The sequence below is a fragment of the Simochromis diagramma genome, unplaced genomic scaffold, assembly GCF_900408965.1.
Source record: "Simochromis diagramma unplaced genomic scaffold, fSimDia1.1 OVJJ01000320.1, whole genome shotgun sequence".
NCBI classification, from domain to species: Eukaryota; Metazoa; Chordata; class Actinopteri; order Cichliformes; family Cichlidae; genus Simochromis; species Simochromis diagramma.
In genome coordinates, this window is record NW_024386773.1 from 12,877,424 (window position 1) to 12,898,159 (window position 20,736).

Genomic DNA, 20,736 nt, shown 5'->3' on the forward strand with positions numbered 1-20,736 from the left:
AAAGTTGAGGAAAAAAAAAATCTAAACGGCTACTGTAATTGTTGTTGAATTTGTTTATCAATAAAGTTGGGATAAAACTCCAAACGGTTAATGCTAACCGATAACCGACGGCTTTTTTTTTTTGGCAAATTAGCGTAAAAATAAGACTTGAAACTCGGTTTATCGGCACATTACCGCCTCCGTATGGCCGGTCGGACTCCGTGTGTCCACACGGCAGCGCCACAAAGTTGAACCACTTTCCCTTGCCGTCTATTTTTGGCCGGGCACGCCGAGTGTCGGGTTCCATCAGGCCGTCAGCTCTCCTCTCTGCCCCCCCTAGCCTCGCCATGTTGTCGGCTTAAATCTGGTGGCCAGTTTTCTGAGTTTACCGTTGGAAAAAAACTTTTTCTCAGCCTGAGTGACAGCCTAAACAGTGGAAAGATGTCGAGTGTGTCCTACCACATCTCCAACCTGTTGGAGAAAATGACCTCCACTGACAAAGACTTCAGGTAAGAAACAGTGAGCAGCTCTCACAGTGAGATGACACTTTTTTAAAACCCCGACTTGTGTGTGCCATTTTACCACAGAGGAGACAATAGTGCCCTCTATACAGTCTTAATTACTTTTATTTAATCGACACATCATTTATTAGTTTTCTCTACCTGAAAACAAAAAATAGATGTAACAATTTTACCTAACCAAGGTTACGTTTTCATAAAAAACTCCAAATATTATATTAATATTATTGACTAATTTAATCATTATCAAAATATGTTTGTAAATATCTGGTCGGCTGTGATTTTTTTAAAGTACTCAATTACAGAAATTGGAAGTAGGGATTTTTTGCTAACATGATAAATTCATGATCTAAATTGTTTTATATTTTGATAAAGTGAGTCGTTGTTGTCCAGGTAGATAGCAGTAGGTTCAAGAATGTTGGAGATTTTTGTTATTTTATTTTGTCTTAAAAATCTTTTAATACATTGCAAAATATCTTTGGAGATGTTTTTAACACTGGAGAACGCATATTGGGTTTACTGCCATGTATGACCAAGAAAAGTATATTCTGCAACTGTTTTACATGTTTTGATAACTCTTTGAGTGTTATAAACACATCTATAAGCCAACAACAACACAAGTATAGATTTGAATTACTTAATAATACCAACCTCTACCTTTCTCTTTGTTGTCATTGAATTGATGAGCTAAATATTTATTGGACAAGTAATGTGCACATCTTTACTGAAAGACCACAATTTTAACAGAAGTGTCCAAAAAGCATCTAATTAAAGAATAAATAGACATCTAAACAAATCTAGACACTTAATTCATTATTTGACCCTTTTTTGAGGCAGTAATGAAAAGAAGGATCACTGAAAGGATTCACGTGTGTGTGTGTGTGTGTGTGTGTGTGTGTGTGTGTGTGTGTGTGTGTGTGTGTGCAGGTTCATGGCCACCAATGACCTGATGCTGGAGCTGCAGAAGGACAGCATTAAGCTGGACGAGGACAGCGAGAGAAGAGTTGTGACCATGCTGCTCAAACTGCTGGAAGACAAGAATGGGGAGGTGCAGAACCTGGCTGTGAAATGGTAAAAATCTCACTCGTACGCACAGTGTGAACCGGTGCCAGAAGTCAGTGTCCTGGTGTGTTTTCTTTCCTTAACTCCACAGTCTGGTCAGGGGTCAAAGGTTAGCTTCAACCACGGGCCCTTTAGTTCATGTAAACTGTATTTTATTTATCCAGATTTATTTTTGGATTCCTAGAAAGGTGCTCTTTGTAACTATCCTCTGTGGAAGGGTTAACTAGGTTTAACCACCAGAGGGCTGCATTATCCCCAACCCTTGAGTTATAGACTATTTTAAGTTTTACTGTATCATCTACTCCCATTTACTCGAAAGTCTGTTTCTGGAAACTTTTGTCTTTTGAATAAAGGTAATGGAAAGTGACAGCATTATATCAAAGTTCAGCGGGGAGCCTCCCACTGTTACCAAAGTGCTGCTCATAGGGGGTCATATGATTGTTGGGTTTTTCTCTGTATGTATTATTGTAGGGTCTACCTTACACTATAAAGCACCTTGAGGTGACTGTTGTTGTGATTTGGCGCTGTATAAATAAAACAGAATTGACCTGAGCTGAATTAAATAAGGATAAGAGTGTTAATATGTCTGTGAAGGTTCTCAGTCATCCAGGTCACTTGCCACTTTGCCACTTCCTCCATGTAAAGGTTGGCTACAAAAGGTGACACGGGGGAGCCCATGGCGCAGCCATGTTTTTGTCTGTAGAAACCCTCGTTATATTTGAAATATGTAGTGGTGAGGCAGGTCTAACAGTGTGCAAATCTGATCGGGTGTGAAGTTGGTCCTGTCTTCCAAGGAGCTGTCTTCTTGTAGTCGTTTTCTGACAGTCTCCATGGCCTCCGTAGTGGGTATGCAAGTGAAGAGGGAGACTACATCAAAGGACACCATGGTTTCATCTGGGTCCAGGGTAAGTTTCTGGACCTTGTCGGTGAAGTCGGTGGAGTTCTTGATGTGATGTGGGGTGTTCCCCGCAAGAGGTGCTAGGACAGTAGCAAGGTGTTTCGAGATGTTGTAAGTGGCTGAGTTTATGCTACTGACAATGGGTCTGAGTGGGACACCTTCCTTGTGGATCTTAGGAAGTCCGTAAATGCAGGGTATGGCATCCCCTGGGTAAAGGCGGTGATATGTAAGGCGGTCAATGATTTTGTCCCTTTCAAGGTCTTGAAGGCAAGCTATAAGAGTGTTAATGCACTAAAATGAGAGTGGTACCTTCATTTCTGCTGGACTTAAAGTATTGATGGTGTCTGTGTAGCAGGCTGTGTGTGTTAGATAGCCACTTTTTTGTGTTTGCAAAGTGCTTGGTTAGATACTACAGGTCATATTTCTATCACATAATTATTTAAACAAATAGTGGTTTGAAACAAAATTATGACATTTTTTTAACTTGGTGTGTTTATTTTTAAGCCTGGCGCCTCTGGTGAGCAAAGTGAAGGAGCCCCAGGTGGAGACGATGGTGGACGTGCTGTGTTCAAACATGACGTCGGACAAAGAGCAGCTGAGGGACATTTCCAGCATGGGACTGAAGACCGTGATCGCAGAGCTGCCACTCACATCCTCAGGTGAGCGCTCACTGTCCTCCCACCTGTCTCCTCGTCATGATGATCAGCTTTTAATGGTGGATTTCCATCTTATGTTTAAGGGGCAACTTCGAGAGTTGGCATAGAAGCAAAGCTTACATTGTAGACAGTCATTCATGTTTTACTTTGATAAGTTTGTAATTTTCCTGGGACTGCATGTAAAAGTGTCTGAAATTACCTACACAGCTACAACATGCCATATTTGTGTTTTCACCAAATAATAACCAATAATTGTAAATTCTCACTTTTTCACCATTAATTTTTGCACACTTTCGCTGCCATCTGGGCTTAATTGTCACAATTATTCAGCAACTACAGTCCTTAATGTGAGCTGAAATCAGGATGTCTGATCATTTGAAGGCAGTGAAAGCTCAAAGTTGTTTAAATATCCTTGTTTTGGGTTGGATCCACAGGTTTGACTCTGACAGGCAGCGTGTGTAAGAAGATCACCTCCCAGCTGATTGGTGCCATGGGGAAACACGATGATGTGTCTGTGCAGTTAGAGGCCCTGGACATCCTGTCGGACATGTTGGGAAGGTAAAAACAAGATCTCGGTCCAAACGTGATGACTGTCCCACATTAGAAAAGTACCAGCTCAAAAACACACACACACACACACACACACGCACGCACGCACACACGCACACACACACACACACACACACACACACACACACACACACACACAGTACACGTTGCTGAACGTTTAAGCTTTTCACTGTTTGCTTTTTTTCCACAGGCTGAGTGGTGCACTGGTCAGTTTCCACAGCTCTCTGCTCTCCAGCCTGCTGCCTCAGGTGAGAAACACTCAGCCACTCAAATGTTAACTGTGGTTTTACAGTGTAGTGCTACCATGACAACCCAAAAAATCACTGTCATCTGTTTTTAGACATAATTATTAGTATACTCAAGATAACAGGATATTTTTCATATTATTATAAGAAACCCGTTTTTATAAGAATCGTGCACATCACTTTCTCTCATTTCACGTTGCTTTCAGTATATTTACTGTATGCTTTAACAGCTTTATGATGACTTTCATTCATTTTGTTGTACAGTTTATTTGATTGTATTTTTACTCATTTGTCCCTTTATCTGCTCGTTAATGTTTCTTCATTCATTCGTCATTTGGATGCTGCAGTTAACCAGCCCCAGAATGGCGGTCAGGAAGCGCTCCATCTTAGCTCTCGGTCACCTGGTGCCCTGCTGCAGCCCTGCCCTCTTCTCCCAGCTGACAGAACACCTGATGAAAGAGCTGGCCAAGGGTCCGCCCACATCAATGACAAGGACATACATCCAGTGCCTGGCAACCATTAGTCGTCAGGGCGGCCATCGAGTCGGTGAGCTGATGCTGTGTTTATGCCGCCTTCAGTGCTGAATGGGGAAACAAACTAGTAGGACAGTGACCGGTCTTCTGAAAGCTTTCAGATGTTGATAGTCCAGCGCTCCTGTATTCTGACTGTTTTTTATAGAATACATCTTCTTAGTTTCACTAATGTAGCAAATGTTCCACACTCAGACATGTAAATGCCTTTCAGATGATCTAGAATTCAATTTAGCACTGATAGCTAAGATGATGACTTTCCTCCAACTTTCCCTGTAGGGGGAAGTCGGCTCTTGGCCCTTCATCTGGTGCCCTTGCACTGTATGAAGTCCCCACATGGCTGCAGACTCGTGGATCTTTTTAAACATTGGTTCTTCATGCATTTTTTGTGTCATTTAGTGAAGAAAAACATCTAAAGTGTAGATTCTTTTCCCATTCTTTGTGGTTTGTAGGTGAACATTTAGAGAAGTTGATCCCAATGGTGGTAAAGTTCACCGGAGTAGAAGATGATGAGCTGAGAGAGTATTGTTTCCAGGCCTTTGAAGCTTTTATACGCAGGTACACACAAAGTCATGTTTCCATCACTTTAGGGGACAATATTTTCACGCTGATTTCCCACAGAGTTACACTGACTATAACCAGAAGCTCTACAGACCTAACCCTGTTCTAATTGTTACCTTGAAGCAAGTCTTTATATACATTCACTATAGCAGTGTTTCCCAAACTTTTTTTGCTAAGCCCCCCTTTGCTTTACAAGAAAAATGCCCCCCCTTCTCACGCACACGCACAAACACATCCTCCAACCACACACACCCATATTTTGCTCCCTTTCACACCTCAAACATTTAGTAAACAATTAAGGAAATACAAGTAAACTGCAATAAATTACAGGTAGTAATAAAATAAGCTACTAACTCTTTTACGCTACGTCCGCACCTACACGGGTATGTTTGAACACGCAGCTGTTTCGTCCACACGTAAACGGCGTTTGGAATCACCTAAAACGGAGATTTTTTAAAACTCCTTTTTTGCGTTTACGTGTGGACGAGGAATACAGACTTCGTCACGCAATGTCTAAGGTATGCGCCTTTTTTCACGTCACGCTGTGCGCCACGTTATTGTTTACATGAGATGAATTGCAGAATGGCAGATAGAGACAAAATACTGTTAATCTGACTGTCTGCAGTTTTTTACACGCTTACATACACACACGCAGTTACTGTCTCTCTATTTAGAAAGGCAGAGGCGTCACCGTGTGATTATTTTACGTGTAGTTGTTTTTTTTTTTCCTGTGTAATAATATTCAACATTGCTATCAATACATTTTTCAAAAAATGCCTCTCTGTGCAAAATGGGTTTAAAAACATAAACAGCTGTGGGATACTGTTAGTCCGTGATTTGAACAGCCCAGCGCTGCTCCTGACGCAGGGAAAACCAACCCTGCAGGGAGACCTACCTCGCCACTTGTGCAGGTGAAGCCAAAGGGAAGATATGCTTCATCATATTTTCAAGTCTTTGGCTTAGAATGAAGTTGGTTTGGAAACATATTCAGCGATGCTTCCTGTTGTAAACAGGTCATTGTCCCCTCAGCATGACCCACAGACGTACATACCCACACTCCGTGTCCTTACTGTCGCTCTTTCTGTTACTTCCTGATTGGCAGGTGTCCAAAGGAGATGTCGCCTCACATTGCCACAGTGACTCAGCTTTGTCTTAAGTATATGACCTTTGACCCCAACTACAACTATGATGACAACGAGGAGGAGGATGAAGATAGAATGGACATAGATGATGAGCTTGAGGAAGGTGTGTGAGATCTGTGTGTCTGTGAATAGAAATTTAGCAGAAAAACTATTAACAGGAAGCAAATAACAGGAACATACAGAACATGATGGTAATCAATCATCATGTTTTAGGTGTCTAGTTTTGAATTAATCCAGCGATTACGATCCGTACATCCATGGTTACATTCCAAATGGCCAAATGATAACTGATCATTTGTCCGTTTTCAGTGGCGTGAAAATGTGAACAATTGAGAGCTCAGAGAGAACAACAGTCCTTACCTGCAGCTGACATCACAGCAGGACAACCTTTATTCTTTAATGCTGTTTTCTTGGTTCCCAAATAGGCCTCAATGTTGGTGTTTACATTTTCATATGTATTTTAAAACATAAATATCAGTCTTTAAAGCAGGTCTTTATAACTGACATTGAAGCATGAAATGTTCGTATGCACACAGACTACATTAGAAACACTGAAGTTAAAGACATTTAGGCTGCATATGGATGATTTTTGTACCTGTATTCTTTAAGTGAGTTTATCTGATTTAGAAAGAAGTTATTTAACTTTTCAACAAAAGCGGTTGTTTTTGTTCAGATTGAGTCTGTCGATTCTTAAAACTATTACAAACTTCACACAACAAAATGTGAAGTCTTTTGAGTTTTGCTGTCTTCCATCCGTCACCTGTATGAAGCAAATCGAGTTTATTCTCGTTTCACGACTTCACTCAGAGTCAGACGACGAGTACAGTGATGACGATGACATGAGCTGGAAGGTGCGGCGCTCTTCCATCAAGTGTCTGGAGGCGTTGATCAGCACGCGTCTGGACCTCCTGCTCTCCTTCTACTCCTCCATCTGCCCCGCTCTGCTGGCACGATTCAAGGAGCGCGAGGAGAACGTCAGGGCCGACGTCTTCACTGCTTTTTCAACGTTGCTGAGACAAACACGGGTGGCATCGAGTCGCCACAGCCTCATCGTGTCTGGTTCAGATCCCGGGGTGAGAAGAGAGGAGGAGCCGGCAGTCGCCTTGCTGAAAAAACAGGTGCTGAGAAGTTTTTGGATGGAGTTTAATTGAGTTTCACAAGTAGAGCTGAAAAGTAGATAAATTTAAATTACATTTTTAAAGGTGTCATTGACTTACCTAAAATTCAAAGATGTTTGGTATTTAAATTTAAAAGGCAGGCTGCAGAGTCGAGACTACCTAACAGTCCAGGCAAATCAGCTGATCTTTGCTCATTTCTAGCATCATCTTTTTATTCTTGGACTCCATCAGAGTAGCTCTCTATGATTTACAATTCCAAATGCCTGCATGCTTATCCCATATATGAGCCTAAATAGACCCTTCACTTTCTGTCTGAAAAAACCTGCTTGAGCTCCTCCGCCTTTAAACAAACGTGTCCATATCTAAGATGTTGCAGTCTTCCAGTTCTTCTGAGCGTCTCGTAAATATGAATTGCAGAAATAAATTGTGCGGCGATTTGTGTGTCCAGGTGCCGGCAACTGTAAAGGCCCTCCACAGACAGCTGAAGGAGAAGAGCATCAAATCCCGACAGGGTTGCTTCTGTCTCCTCACTGAGCTGGCTCACACTGTACCGGGAGCCCTGGAAGAGCATATACCTGCCCTGATACCTGGTAGGCACACACCTACACGCACACACAACCCCGTTCAACTATCTTAGTGAGGTCCTTCAGTGACATAATGCTTTCCCTAGCCCCTTACCCTAACCATTAAAAATGATTGCCTAACCCTAACCCTTACCCTAAACCTAACCATAACCTAATTGTAACCCAGACACTAAAACCACATTTTGAGCCCCAAAAATGCCTTTAAATGCCTTCAAATTTGTGAGGACCGGGTTGCGTGTCCTCACAAATGACTGTTGGTTCTCACAAGTATAGTAGAATGCAGATTTCGGTCCTCACAAAGATAGCTAGACAGGAACACACACACACACATGCATTACAAATTAATTCTTAACCGTCAAACTGGTCTGAAACTTTCACTCTCTTTTCAGCAAAGTCACATCGACTCTAAGGGAGATCTTTAAGATCTTTAAGATCTAAAACTCACACATTTCCTACAACCAGCTGTTCCTAAGTCTCCCAGTAGCTTTTCTCTTTCACTTCAGCTGCTGTATTTTGGCTCCTTACTCCCACTCTTTCTATCTTTTTTCTTTCTGTTCCTGTCACTTCCTTCCTGCAGGCATCGTCTTCTCCCTGACAGACAAATCCACCCTGTCCACCATGAGGATCGATGCACTCTCCTTCTTCAACGTCCTGCTCCTCTCCCACCCTCCTCAGGCCTTTCAGCCACACATGCAGGTTTCAAAAACTTATTTTAAGGCTTTGTCTTGAAACCTGTACACTGCCTCTCATAATGACTCGGGGGATCTGCATCTTTAAAAAGTTGAATCACTAAATTTTTCAACAATAATGAGAACGTAAAGACTAACTTGTGCTGTGACCCCTGCAGGTGCTGCTGCCCCCAGTGATTGCATGCATTGAGGACACGTTCTATAAAATCACCTCAGAGGCTCTGCTGGTCATCCAGCACCTGGTCAAAGTGATGAGACCGCAGGGACAAGCAGGAGGATTTGACCCTAAACCGTTCGTTAAAGAGGTGAAATGGCTCAGGACTGTTTTGCTTTCTGGTCTGAGGCGGTTTAATTTAATTGTGCTCCATAGCATCCTGTCTATTTATCATTTTTCATGTGTTGTGGGAGCAAAGAATTAATGAAACACGACTGTGAATGGCAGGTTAAATACTGTGGTTTGTCTAAGGAAAATGAACAAACATGACTTTGCCGGTGCTTTCCTGCTTGCCTGAATCAAAGTATTTCTACAGAATTATAGATTTTAAAAACATCTGAAACAAACTGTGATCACAAGGTTCTGTGACTGCTCCCTCTTCATGGTCTCTGACATCGCTGGTTCATACTTTGGCACCAGGAATTTTGTGCTGCTGTGCTGGTGCCTTCACAAGGCTTTCCTGATGTGTGGAACAGGTTCTACCTTTTCTTTATAATTTTAATTTATTTATTTTTCCCAAAGGTGTTTTCTGTAACGATGAAGCGGCTCAAAGCAACAGACATCGACCAGGAAGTAAAAGAACGAGCGATTTCCTGTATGGGTCACATTGTTTGTCACCTTGGTGACCACCTGAGGGCAGAAGTTCAGGCAGTCTTGGCGATCTTTCTGGAGAGATTAAAGAATGAGATCACAAGACTAACAGCAGTTAGGACCATCACCCTCATCGCTGCCTCTCCGTTAAAGGTTTATTATGACTTTCGTTTTGTTTTTTTAATTTAATGAACACATTATTTAATTTGAAAGATTTTAGTAACTTCCTGTCCTTTTCTACAGATCGACATGTCACCCATCCTGCCAGAAGCGCTCTCTGTGCTGGGATCTTTCTTGAGGAAGAATCAGCGGGCGTTGAAGCTCGGGACGCTGGCGTGTCTGACGGCGCTTGTCACTCATCACGCTGCCAGCATTAAACCTGCAGCCCTGGAGCCCGTGCTGAGCGAACTTCCTACTCTGGTGGATGAGAGTGACATGCATGTTTCACAGGTACAGGCACTGAACCGAACATGCACATGAATCAGGTCAAGAATTAAATCTATAGAATATAAGTTTTTTTCATAAACGAATCAACGTGCATGTGCATGACATTTGAACTTAGACAGACAGTGACAGGAAGTTTTACTTTTTGAGATTGCCTTTTAGAAAACAGTAATGTGCCTATTTTATGTCGCATTATGGTAAAAAATGTGTAATTGCAGATGTTTGGAGGTGGTTCGTTTTGTTCCATCATATAGTTCACACCAAGAAAAACATATACATTTAGGAAGTGGGTTAAGGAATATCAAACATAAAGTTTAGGGATCAGATTACATGTGTTGGTGGAAAGCAGGGATCTTATTCTGCTCATTTTGATTTTTATTTAGATTTTTTCTCCTTGTTCTCTGTTAGCGTAGCTGCGTGACTCAAAAGTTCACAGGCCGCTGAGTCAGCTTTCCTTAAAACAGGATGTTGCCTGCAGACATTGTTGGACACATGAAACATGTTGTGGTTGAATCTACCTGTAGTTTGCCTCTGTTTAGGTGTCCATCACCTTGCTGACCGGTATGGCCAAAGCCTACCCCTCGACTCTGGCTAAGATCAGCTCGTCTGTTCTGCCGGGAGTCTTCAGACTCATCCATTCACCGCTCCTGCAGGGTAGCACTCTGGAAGCAATACTCGAGTACTTGCAAGCACTGGTGCTGTCCAAAACCAGTAATCTGAGCTACAGGTGAGATAGGATGTGGTTGTGAATCTCTTTGGGTCAGTTATCCTAATAACACTGGACAGATCAACAGTTTTTGGAGTGGGAAAGCTGTTTAGTGCTGAGGATTATTGCTAATGGCTTATTTATAATGTTTTCGTTGAACTATAATGAATTTTAATCACTGATATGAATCAAATGTTTTTAAATAGTTGTTGGAAAGCCTCTAATTTAGCCCACATTTTTAAAAGAGCAGCAGTGCATCATTCCAGTGTTTCCCTCAGGCATGTAAACAGTAGTTATCTCATCAAATGCCATGAAAACCTTCCAAAAGCCACAGTTCAAATGTGTTTAAGTGATTAGAAGTCATTATTTTATATTATTAGACAGCAAGAATATGAAACAGCGGATTGAAACACCATCAGATTCCCAGGAGTCCATATTAAATCACATCCCCTGGGTGTAGACGTCAGTGTGAGTCACAGCTGAGTCAGGTCTGCTTTGTTATCTCCAAGAAATGAATATTCATGTAATTACCATCTGCAGGGGAACTCCAAAGTTTTTACAGATAAATATCAGCTCAGTATTCAGAGGGAGGAATACTCAGTCTGTTGAGTAATGTCTTCTCTGGCTCTGGAGAAGTTTGTCTGGTCTGAGAAAATAAGCCTGAGTCAGTTTGTTCTGTGTTGACTTTGAGATAATTAAACCAAACCAGGAGAATGACACAACCTGATAACATCTTCTATTTAAAGTGGCAGTAAAGCAAGTCTGCCTGTCTGAGTTTTCCCCTGAAGGTTTGTCAGATAAGAGTCAGACTCTGCACTCACAAGCTGCTAAGGCAGGGATAGCTGGGCAGCCCACAAGCTGGGCAGGGATAGCTCAGTAGGTAGAGTGGTGGCCCCATGATCGGAAGGTCGGGGGGTCGATTCCCCTGAACAGCTACCCTGAGGTACCCCTGAGCAAGGTACCGTCCCCACACACTGCTCCCCGGGCGCCCAATGGCTGCCCACTGCTTCACTGAGTGAATGGGTTAAATGCAGAGAGGGATTTTCCCCACGGGGACCAATAAAGTACACTTTCTTTCTTAAAGTCTTGTTTAAAACATGTTAATCATGACCACAAGTGACCTGGTTAGCCTCAACTAACCCAACATTGCATCAGCAAGTCATGTTGATGTTCCTGTACTGCCGATTAACATATGAGCAAGATGTATAGTGTGTCTTCCTCAGACTGTGTGTATATTTCAGTCCATGTGACCTTCATCAGATTAATTATATTCTATCATTTGTGTACATACTGTCCATATACCTGAAAATGCTTTTTGTTCAGGCAAAGCTTGATCTTGGATCCAGACCAGACGAACATTCAGCTGGGGTGAAATGCCTCAATCACTGCAGTACACTTATTTTCGTGTATGATATATTTTTTACAGAATAATATAATAATGGTCAGCGCAAATGCTTGGTTGGATTCTACTCTGACAGATCTACGTTTTCCGTCTGCACTCTTCCTGTTTGCTCAAGATTTTTTTATTTCTATCTGTAATTTTTCTTAAAGATCTTTAATTATATTGTTTGATATGAATCAGAACATTTTTCCCGGCACCTTTGTTAAACTATAACTGGAAGTTTTAATCAGATCAGTCCATTTAGTGTTAGCAACATATCAACACAAATACTACACCCGGGATTATAATCCTCTCCTCTCCTGTCCTCTCCTGTCCTCTCCTCTCCTCTCCTCTCAGTCAGTTGCTGAAGTCTCTCATGGAGCCGTTTCACAGACCTCAGTCTTCTGCAGATGGCAGCATCGTCCATAGGCAGTCCTACCACTCAGTCGCTCGCTGTGTGGCTGCTCTGTCCTCTGCTTCTCCCAAAGAGACTCCTGGCACTGTGGCCGGCTTCATACAGCAGGTGTGAGAGCCTGGCATTTGTGCTCTGCTTTAGCTTCAATGGAGGTTTCCTCTAAGAATGTGACGCAAACAGACATGAGATATAAATTTGTTAGACAAATTTCGTGTTTGTTTTATAAAATTTGATCTGAAACTGGCCTCTTAGAAGCCACCTTTGTTTTCTTTGCTGTTATAACTTTAACACTTACCTCATTGAAATTCTGCCCTCTCCTCTCCTCAGGTGAAGAATCCCGGCTCTCCAGATTCTGCTCGTGTCCTCGCCCTGTTGTGTCTGGGGGAGGTGGGGAGGAAGGGCAGTCTGGGAGGAAGTAAGGAGGTGCAGGGAGTCATCTTGGAGGCTTTCTCTTCCACCAGTGAAGAGGTAGGACACACTATCCACATCTGAATATTTAAATTTTTCATTCACAGTGAATAAATTTATCTTTTAGTTAAAAGAAGAGCTTCTCCAAATCCGATTGTTTATTTTCCACAAAGGAAAACTGATTGTTTTCCCCACATCACAGTTACATTTCCTTGATATTGAAACCTAATTAGTCAAAAAGTCGGTTTTGTTTTTTACCCTTTTACTGCTTTGATATCAGTGCCAGTTGTTTGTTTTACTACTTATTAGGTAAGTGCTTCTTCAGTGTCTGATAGTTGTTTCACAACGGCCAGAAACAGGAGGTGTGAAAACAGAGCTTAAAGAAGATTTAGAGATCTGACAATCAGTAAAAAAGATCCTTCAGAATGAGATGTTGCTTTAGCTCTGTGGAGCAAACTGTGTGGAGAGTAGAGTGGGTTAGTTCAGTCGATGAATTAAGGCGACAAAGGTTAAATAAGCTCAGACAGCCGACTGTGTGGACATCTTGTTTGTGATTTCAGGTGAAGACCGCAGCCTCCTGCGCTTTAGGCAGCATGGCCGTCGGCTGCCTGAGCGATTACCTGCCCTTCCTCCTGAAGGAGATCTCAGCCCAGCCACGGAGACAGTACCTGCTCCTTCACTCCCTCAAAGAAGTCATCAGGTGTGTGTTCTGTTGAATGTTTGGCTAAATGTGTGTGTGTGCATTTAATTCACCATAATCTGTTGTTTTTCTCTGAAGCAGGTGATCATTGAAAAGCATCATTTATGAGTTCACTGCAGTTTAAGTGTGAATTTTGCAGTAACAGTTTAATATTTAAGCTGATAAAAATGATAGATTTGGCCAAAAAACTTTGCAAAGCTTTGCAACAAAATTTGCATGACATATGTTGAATAAAATAAGTTTAAAGTTTTCTTAAAGTTTCCTTCCTCCTCTCTCTCTTTGTTCAGTGTCTGTCCAGCCTCCAGTCTCTCGCCCCACGTAGAGTCTGTGTGGGCCTTGCTGTTTCAGAACTGCGAGTGTCAGGAGGAGGGCACCAGGAACCTGGTGGCTGAATGTTTGGGAAAACTCACTTTAGTCAATCCGGCAGCACTTCTGCCTCGACTTAAACAACAACTTAAAACTGGTAAGATGATATTTAAGCACTATTTTATATTTTTGTTTTTTATGTCAGATGCAACAAATAATACAGAATTAACATCTTCATGGTCAATCTCTGTTTCTGTACATGGTCTTGACATTTTGTATTAATATGGCTTCAATATGAATGAGAAAAAAAATATATACAAAAATCTTTATTTTTTGTTACATTGTCTCCACAGGTTCTCCTTTAGCTCGCAGCACCGTGGTAACAGCCATCAAGTTCACTATTGTTGACCACCCGGCACCCGTAGATTCACTGCTGAAAGACTGCATAGGTACAGTTAAAAAAATGTTTGCATCCCATGTTACATCATTACTCTTCATCTTTTTACAGTAAAGTGGGAACATTTTTCTAAGATTCAGTTTCATGGTGAAACGTTAATGGCTCACATATGCAGATTTGCAGAGGTAGCCGAGCAATTCTGGTGTTTCCCTTTGGAAAAGGCTGTGTGAAAGCAAGTTCTAAACCTAAAACTTTAATTGCTGACCTGGTCCAACGGGTAGACTGGAACACTTGTAGATGGTGATGGTGCGATGAAGCTCCATGAATGTGTCGAATCTTTCCGAACAATTGCTCATTTTGAAGTAATGACATCTACTGTTCATTCGATGTACAGCAGCCCAGCTGTGATAATACATGTGGGGTGCATACCAGCGGATATCAGGTTCTGTATTTTATTTTTGCTATACACACAGACACCTCTAACCAACCATCCTCTCTGAGATTGATTTGAGAAGATGTGTGTCATTATTAGGAGATATCATGTCTAAATGCTCCCTAACTGCGGATATTTTTCACCTTGTTGGCTCCATAATGTTCTTATAATCTCCTTGCAAGCTTGTGATGATCCTCAGAGTCACGTCAGATCCAGTTCACACAGAAAATTAGAATTCCTGCATCTTTTCAACAGCTCGGGGCACATCACGAAGCAGTGATCTCATGTCAGAGAAACAAGCCTCATTTTGTCATTGCTGTCAGATGTAACATCACTCATTGTAGATGTATGCTCTCCCTTTCAATTCCTGAAGAATCACACTGCATTGAAATACAGGCTTGTAGTATCATTACACATAGTATAACATGTCTCATAATCAGATTGACTCGCCTTTCAAGCAGAATCAGAATACTTTATTAATCCCTGAGGAAATTATGTGGTTACAGTGTCCCCAAGACAATAAGAACAGCATAGAATAAGTTGTTCCTCAGCCTGCTGTCCCAGCATGCAACGGCATAGAGGATGGCGCTGGCCACTCTGGTAGAGTGTAGTGGTGTTTTTAACCCAGTCCAGCTTATTATCAATGTTTATTCTGAGGTATTTATAGTCCTCCACTTTGTCCTCCTGGATTGAAACAGGTTTCCTGATCCCCATAAAGTCCACAATCAATTCTTTGGTTTTTGTCACGTTGAGCTGCAGAGGATTCTGCACATGCAATGGAGTCCTCTGCTCCGACGCAGGGCTGGTAAGCGAAATGAAGGGGATCCTGATGTGGCCTGACTGTAGCTCATAGCAGGTCAAGGATGAGACTTTCCAAGGGTCTGTAATCCTGGGGGCCACTGGGACAGATGTCTTCCACAGCACCAGGACTGTCTGCAAACTCAAACTCATCAGGAACAGTTTATACACAGGCCTTGAGAACACGAGGACTCACCCTGTCTGGTCCAGCAGACTTGCCTGAGTGGAGTCTTCTCATTTCTCTCAAACCTGTGTGCCCATTATAGGAACTGCAGTTTTCCCCCTTCTTTGTTGGTAGCATTTTTCAGCCCCACAGGTTGATGCTTGGATGTGTTGACAGATAAGTGATACACTGACTACAGATAAGTTCCTCATATGATCCCACTTAAAAACCAAAACAAATGTTCATTTAATCTTAAATATAAACTGAAGTCTAATGCTGACTCAAATATAAAAACCCAGATGAGGCTCTGAAAAATAAAAAGCTGTGATGTCATCTCTGTGTGACAGGTGACTTCCTGAAGACCCTGCAGGATGAGGACATCAATGTGCGACGTATCGCCTTGGTAATGTTTAACTCAGCAGCTCATAACAAACCGTCTCTGATCCGCGGTCTCCTGGGAAGAGTGCTGCCTCACCTCTACAAGGAGACCCAGATCAGGAAGGACCTCATCAGAGAAGTGAGTTAGCTGATTTAGAAGAAGCAGGCGTTTCTGTTCGTGCTCTGTGCAGACGTTTTACTGTTTGTGTGCTGCAGGTGGAGATGGGTCCGTTCAAGCACACTGTTGATGATGGGTTGGATGTGCGTAAAGCTGCATTTGAGTGTATGTACAGTCTTCTGGACAGCTGCCTGGAGGGGCTGGACATCCTGCAGTTCCTGGATCATGTAGAGGAAGGACTCAAAGACCACTATGATATCAGAGTGGGTGGAAAAATAGTTAAAGTAAAAATGATCCACCTCTTTACCTTCTGTCCTGTGGAATGATTTCTGGGGTGTTCAGTAGCACCAGCAATCAGAAAATAATGATTTATTTTTGATCATTTTCTCCTTGTTTTTAATATCACTGTGCAGATGTTGACCTTCCTGATGCTGGCCAGACTGGTCTCTCTGTGTCCTGCTGCTGTTCTCCAGAGACTGGACAGGCTGGTGGAACCACTTAAAGCGACCGTCACCACCAAAGTACTCAAACAGACACACAGTCTTAGAAATCAACACTTCATTAAAACATTATGATTCAGAAAATTAAAAAAAACTGCATGGATTGGAGTTGATGGTCTCTTAAACACAACTTACCAGAAATTATTTATAAAAACCTCATCCTTACTCTCTACGAACCTTTTTTTATAGTTTAAAGGTAAAATACACAGAGATCTTTACAAACCTGGAGTTGTAACCTTGAGTTTCCCTCTGCCTTGAAATGAAGTCTCCGTCTCCTTCCTCCACCTGCAGGTGAAGGCCGGTTCTGTGAAGCAGGAGTTTGAAAAGCAGGAGGAGCTGCGGCGCTCGGCCATGCGTGCTGTCGCCGCCCTGCTGGCTGTGCCTGAGGTGGAAAGAAGCCCCAGCATGGCCGAATTTGCCAATCAAATCAAAACCAGCACTGACATGGCGTCTATCTACCAGAGCATCAAGGGAGGGGAGGGTGGGGGTATAGGAGCCACAGAGAGCATGGATATGAGCTAGAAACATGCTGGAGATGTTCATGAGAATGTTTTTATCGATGAGCTTTAGGCACAGCACGTTAAACTGATCTGTGTTTGTACAGTGTCAGGTTTCATTTTCAGTTATTTTGTTCTTCATATTTTGTTCCTTCCAGCAGGAGTTCGGTTTAAATTAGTTCACATGAATTAAAGTTGTAGCAGCAGCCTCCTGGGTCTTTCAGGTTTTCTCATGAATTTGTTCAGGATCTAAAAAAACATACATTTGGTTTTATGCTATATGAAAATGGGACATCACAAAACCACAGCAGACATCTGTGTTTCACTCACGAAGGAAATTTGTTCACTGAGTGTGACGTGCTTTTCAGTCAGCTGTCTTTGTGAAGTGCAGACTTTTCCATAGTTTTGTAAGATTTATAAATAAATTGGTATATTAAAGTAAAACTGAGCATGATTACATCCTTTACAGGTTATTCGAGCTGGTTCTTTTAGATGTTTATAAACAAAATTTGTATTTTTCACATAAATAAACAACTGTGACAAATCAAATTTGTATTATGTTTTTATTATATTTATATTATTATTCTCTTTAGAGTTCTGGGGTAACACGTAGCACAAACAACAGAGCGTATAAGGACGTCATACAACTAATGCATTGTTTGCATTTTGCATTGTTATAACATTGTCTGGATTAATGTAATATCAATGGAAAAGTGTAGAAATATATAGAATCTTTTTTTTTGTTGTATTTTTTACGTTATAGGACAATAAAATTGTGAAAAAAACATGAAGGATTTGTTTTCAATGGAGCTGAGGACTGAATGGTTCAACAGAGTAATGTGAGCCTCAGCTTTTAAACATGACAGGAAATAACCAGCAACATTCATGATCTATACTTCAGTGACACATTATTAGAAAAGAACTAGTAGTTAATTGTCCTATAAGGCAGCGGTCCTCAACCCCCAGGCCACGGACCCGTCTGTGAGTCATTTGCTACCAGGCCGCGAGAGTTGAGCCTTGGGTGTAAAATTTATGGTTTTCTAAATTTCTTTTTTTTTGCAACTGCACTGTAAGAAATGTATGTAAAAATTACCCTAAAAAACTATAAAATGGCAACGGTAAATTACCATTAAATCAAAAAGAGTAAATGATGATGATTGACAAACGGTGATTTGCTTTTATTTTTACACTACTAATATGTTGAAAATATATTAATTTACAGTAATATGGCACACTGTCTTTGAAAACAACAGGAAAAATCTGTAACATTATCTACAATTAATCACCCTACAATTTACATAATAACTCTGTATGAATGACAATCTTTGCTGCTTTTTTCATTTGAATTTACAAGTTACAACTGTATGTTAATTACTCGAAACATACCGTGCTTTTAATTTTTTACCAAAATAGGATACCGTTTTGTGTTCTACATTTACAGTTTATCTTTCACCGTGAAATTCTGGCAACCACAGCTGCCAGTAATTCTCTGTAAATTCCGGTCTGTGGCGCAAAAAAGCTTGTGTACTTTGAGACTTGTAGAAGTCTGTCCAGGCTGTACGCTACGACTGCTAGAATTTCACTCAGAAAAGTGAAGTGTTAGCCACTTTGAGCTCTCCACAAACTGAAGTCAATCTGATGTAATCCCACCTCAGATGGTTAAATGAGGCCCTAAAAAACCCCAAACACACACACAAATAAAAGCTCCAATGTAATGAAAAAAAGAGGAGTTAATTTATTAATAAAAATCCATTTTGTACATTATGAAAGGACGCACAAATGAATTGCTCCATGATGTGTGAAATAATGTCACACAGAAAAACAATATTTAAGAAGAAACTAAAGCCAGTCACCAACAAACTAAAATAAATGTGTGTTCACATTTTATAATATTCATTTTTTAAAACAGCAAGTGTTGCTGACAAAAGCCTATATTTACTACATGTTTTAGATCTGTTGGCTTTTCACTTCTTATTTAACGTGTAAAGTGTGTTGCTCTGAAGTAAATTACAGGTTTTAAATAAAACTTGTCAATTAAATGTAAAAACTGTTTAGCAAGTTTTCGAGACAACAGAAGGACCACCTGTGCTGCAGGCCTCGCTAACTATCCACAGAAATACTTGTCAAACATATTTATAATTTAAATGTTATTAATCTTCAGCAGTTAAATGTTGGATCTAAGATGTTCGTCTGCCTCTTTGAACAGTACTAGTAGCAGCGGCATCTTTCTCTCAGATGTTAACACGTTAACAAGTTAACTCGCCTTTAAGACAGCTTTCTTTTTAAGGAAGTCTTGAACTGTTAGTGGGCGGGGCTTCTGTGCATCAGAGGCGAGACAGAGACATCATGTTTTTCAGATTTCTGTTCCCTTTTGGACTCACTGGGTAAACAAAAGCATGCCTTCTACACTTCCACTCACACTTTACTACATTAGGAATGAAAACTCTGTGACATGCTGCTCCAATATTAGAAAATAAACCCTCCTAAAACAGTTTGTAGAACAGTCTGAGACCTGAACCTTCTCATTATTTAAAATGCTGGCAGTGTTTATTATGAACATGCACCAGTTTAAAAGTAGATTCATACTATTGTTTAAACTTTGGTCATATATCTAATGCAGTATTAGTCTTTAGGCCTCAAAAACAACCAACAGTTGACTCTGTGCCAGCTGATGAGGTTGTGCAGTGAACTGTTGATTTGGTTGGTTACTCCAAAACTAAACGACCAGAATGGTATTCAAGAGCATACATGTTTACATGTATGTGAAAAAAGTCACAAAAACATATAACAGATCCACTTTAGCTGGTAAACCTGATGAAATGTTTGTAATAGAGATTTCTGAGAGCTGAAGACCGGGGCTGTGTTCCAGAAAGCAGCTTCAACAAAGTGTAAGTGTAAATTTAAACTTGAGGAACTCAAAAGATGGTAACTCTGAGTTTCAGTTTTTAGTTCCAGAAAGGATGATCCGAATTCTTTCAGCGAGCTCTGACTGATTACACTAAGCGAAAGGTTTTCATTATATTGGAACTGTTTATTGTTCTTTTTAGCTACTAAAGAATAGTTAAACACCACATGTACTGCTACTATCACTACTACTTCTTCTTAACAACATCCACACATTTCCTACCAGGTTCCAATAACATGTTCTTAATGACAGGACATAAGTTTGATCTTTGATAAAATACATTTGTAGTACCCACGATCTGCCTGTTCAAGATGTTTAATGACCACCTTGAGATTTTTATTTTTTTTTCATGTTACTGAGAAAATCAGCCTGTATTTTCTCACACATCCTTCTGTGAGCTTGCTAAGGTTGTTCTGCTGGGAATAAATGTATCAATATAATCATATTTGTTTATTTGTTTTTGGTTATTTGCAGGTGAATTGAACCCATGATGCTGCATATGCAGCCACTTCAAAGAAGGCCTCATAACCTGCAGAGCAAAGAGAAATGTGATGTAAGGTTATTGAATTTGTGTGTCTGAGAACTTCAGTTGGTTGTAGACGTCCTTCTTATACAGTTAGGACTTGTAGAGTTCAGACACTGAAATATAGTAAACATATATATGCATATACAGGATCTTTAGTGATCCTGTCATCAGAGAGACGACGAGTCGCAGGAACTTCATCGTGTTGGTTTTGGAAGTCTGCAGTTAGTTTCCTTTGGTCACTTTGTCTCTTCAGTCTGTCGCTCGCCAGTGTTGTTTCGTAAATTTCTCTCAATTGTTCTTAATT

General features: G+C 41.0%; 1 protein-coding gene across 1 annotated transcript; it reads left to right on the forward strand.

The window, feature by feature from the left end:
* Window positions 1-56: 56 nt before the first annotated feature.
* cand2 (cullin-associated and neddylation-dissociated 2 (putative)) lies at window positions 57-17,550 on the forward strand. The gene is made up of 24 exons (XM_040009388.1): window positions 57-488; window positions 1,425-1,568; window positions 2,962-3,116; window positions 3,548-3,671; window positions 3,874-3,931; window positions 4,276-4,474; window positions 4,911-5,016; window positions 6,122-6,264; window positions 6,969-7,279; window positions 7,728-7,869; window positions 8,441-8,559; window positions 8,711-8,857; window positions 9,289-9,510; window positions 9,601-9,807; window positions 10,341-10,528; window positions 12,246-12,411; window positions 12,631-12,771; window positions 13,272-13,411; window positions 13,699-13,874; window positions 14,071-14,166; window positions 15,856-16,025; window positions 16,103-16,267; window positions 16,418-16,525; window positions 16,796-17,550. Exons 1-24 carry the CDS (start codon window positions 421-423, stop codon window positions 17,024-17,026), a joined length of 3,726 nt encoding a protein of 1,241 aa, XP_039865322.1. The 5' UTR covers window positions 57-420; the 3' UTR covers window positions 17,027-17,550.
* Window positions 17,551-20,736: the final 3,186 nt, after the last annotated feature.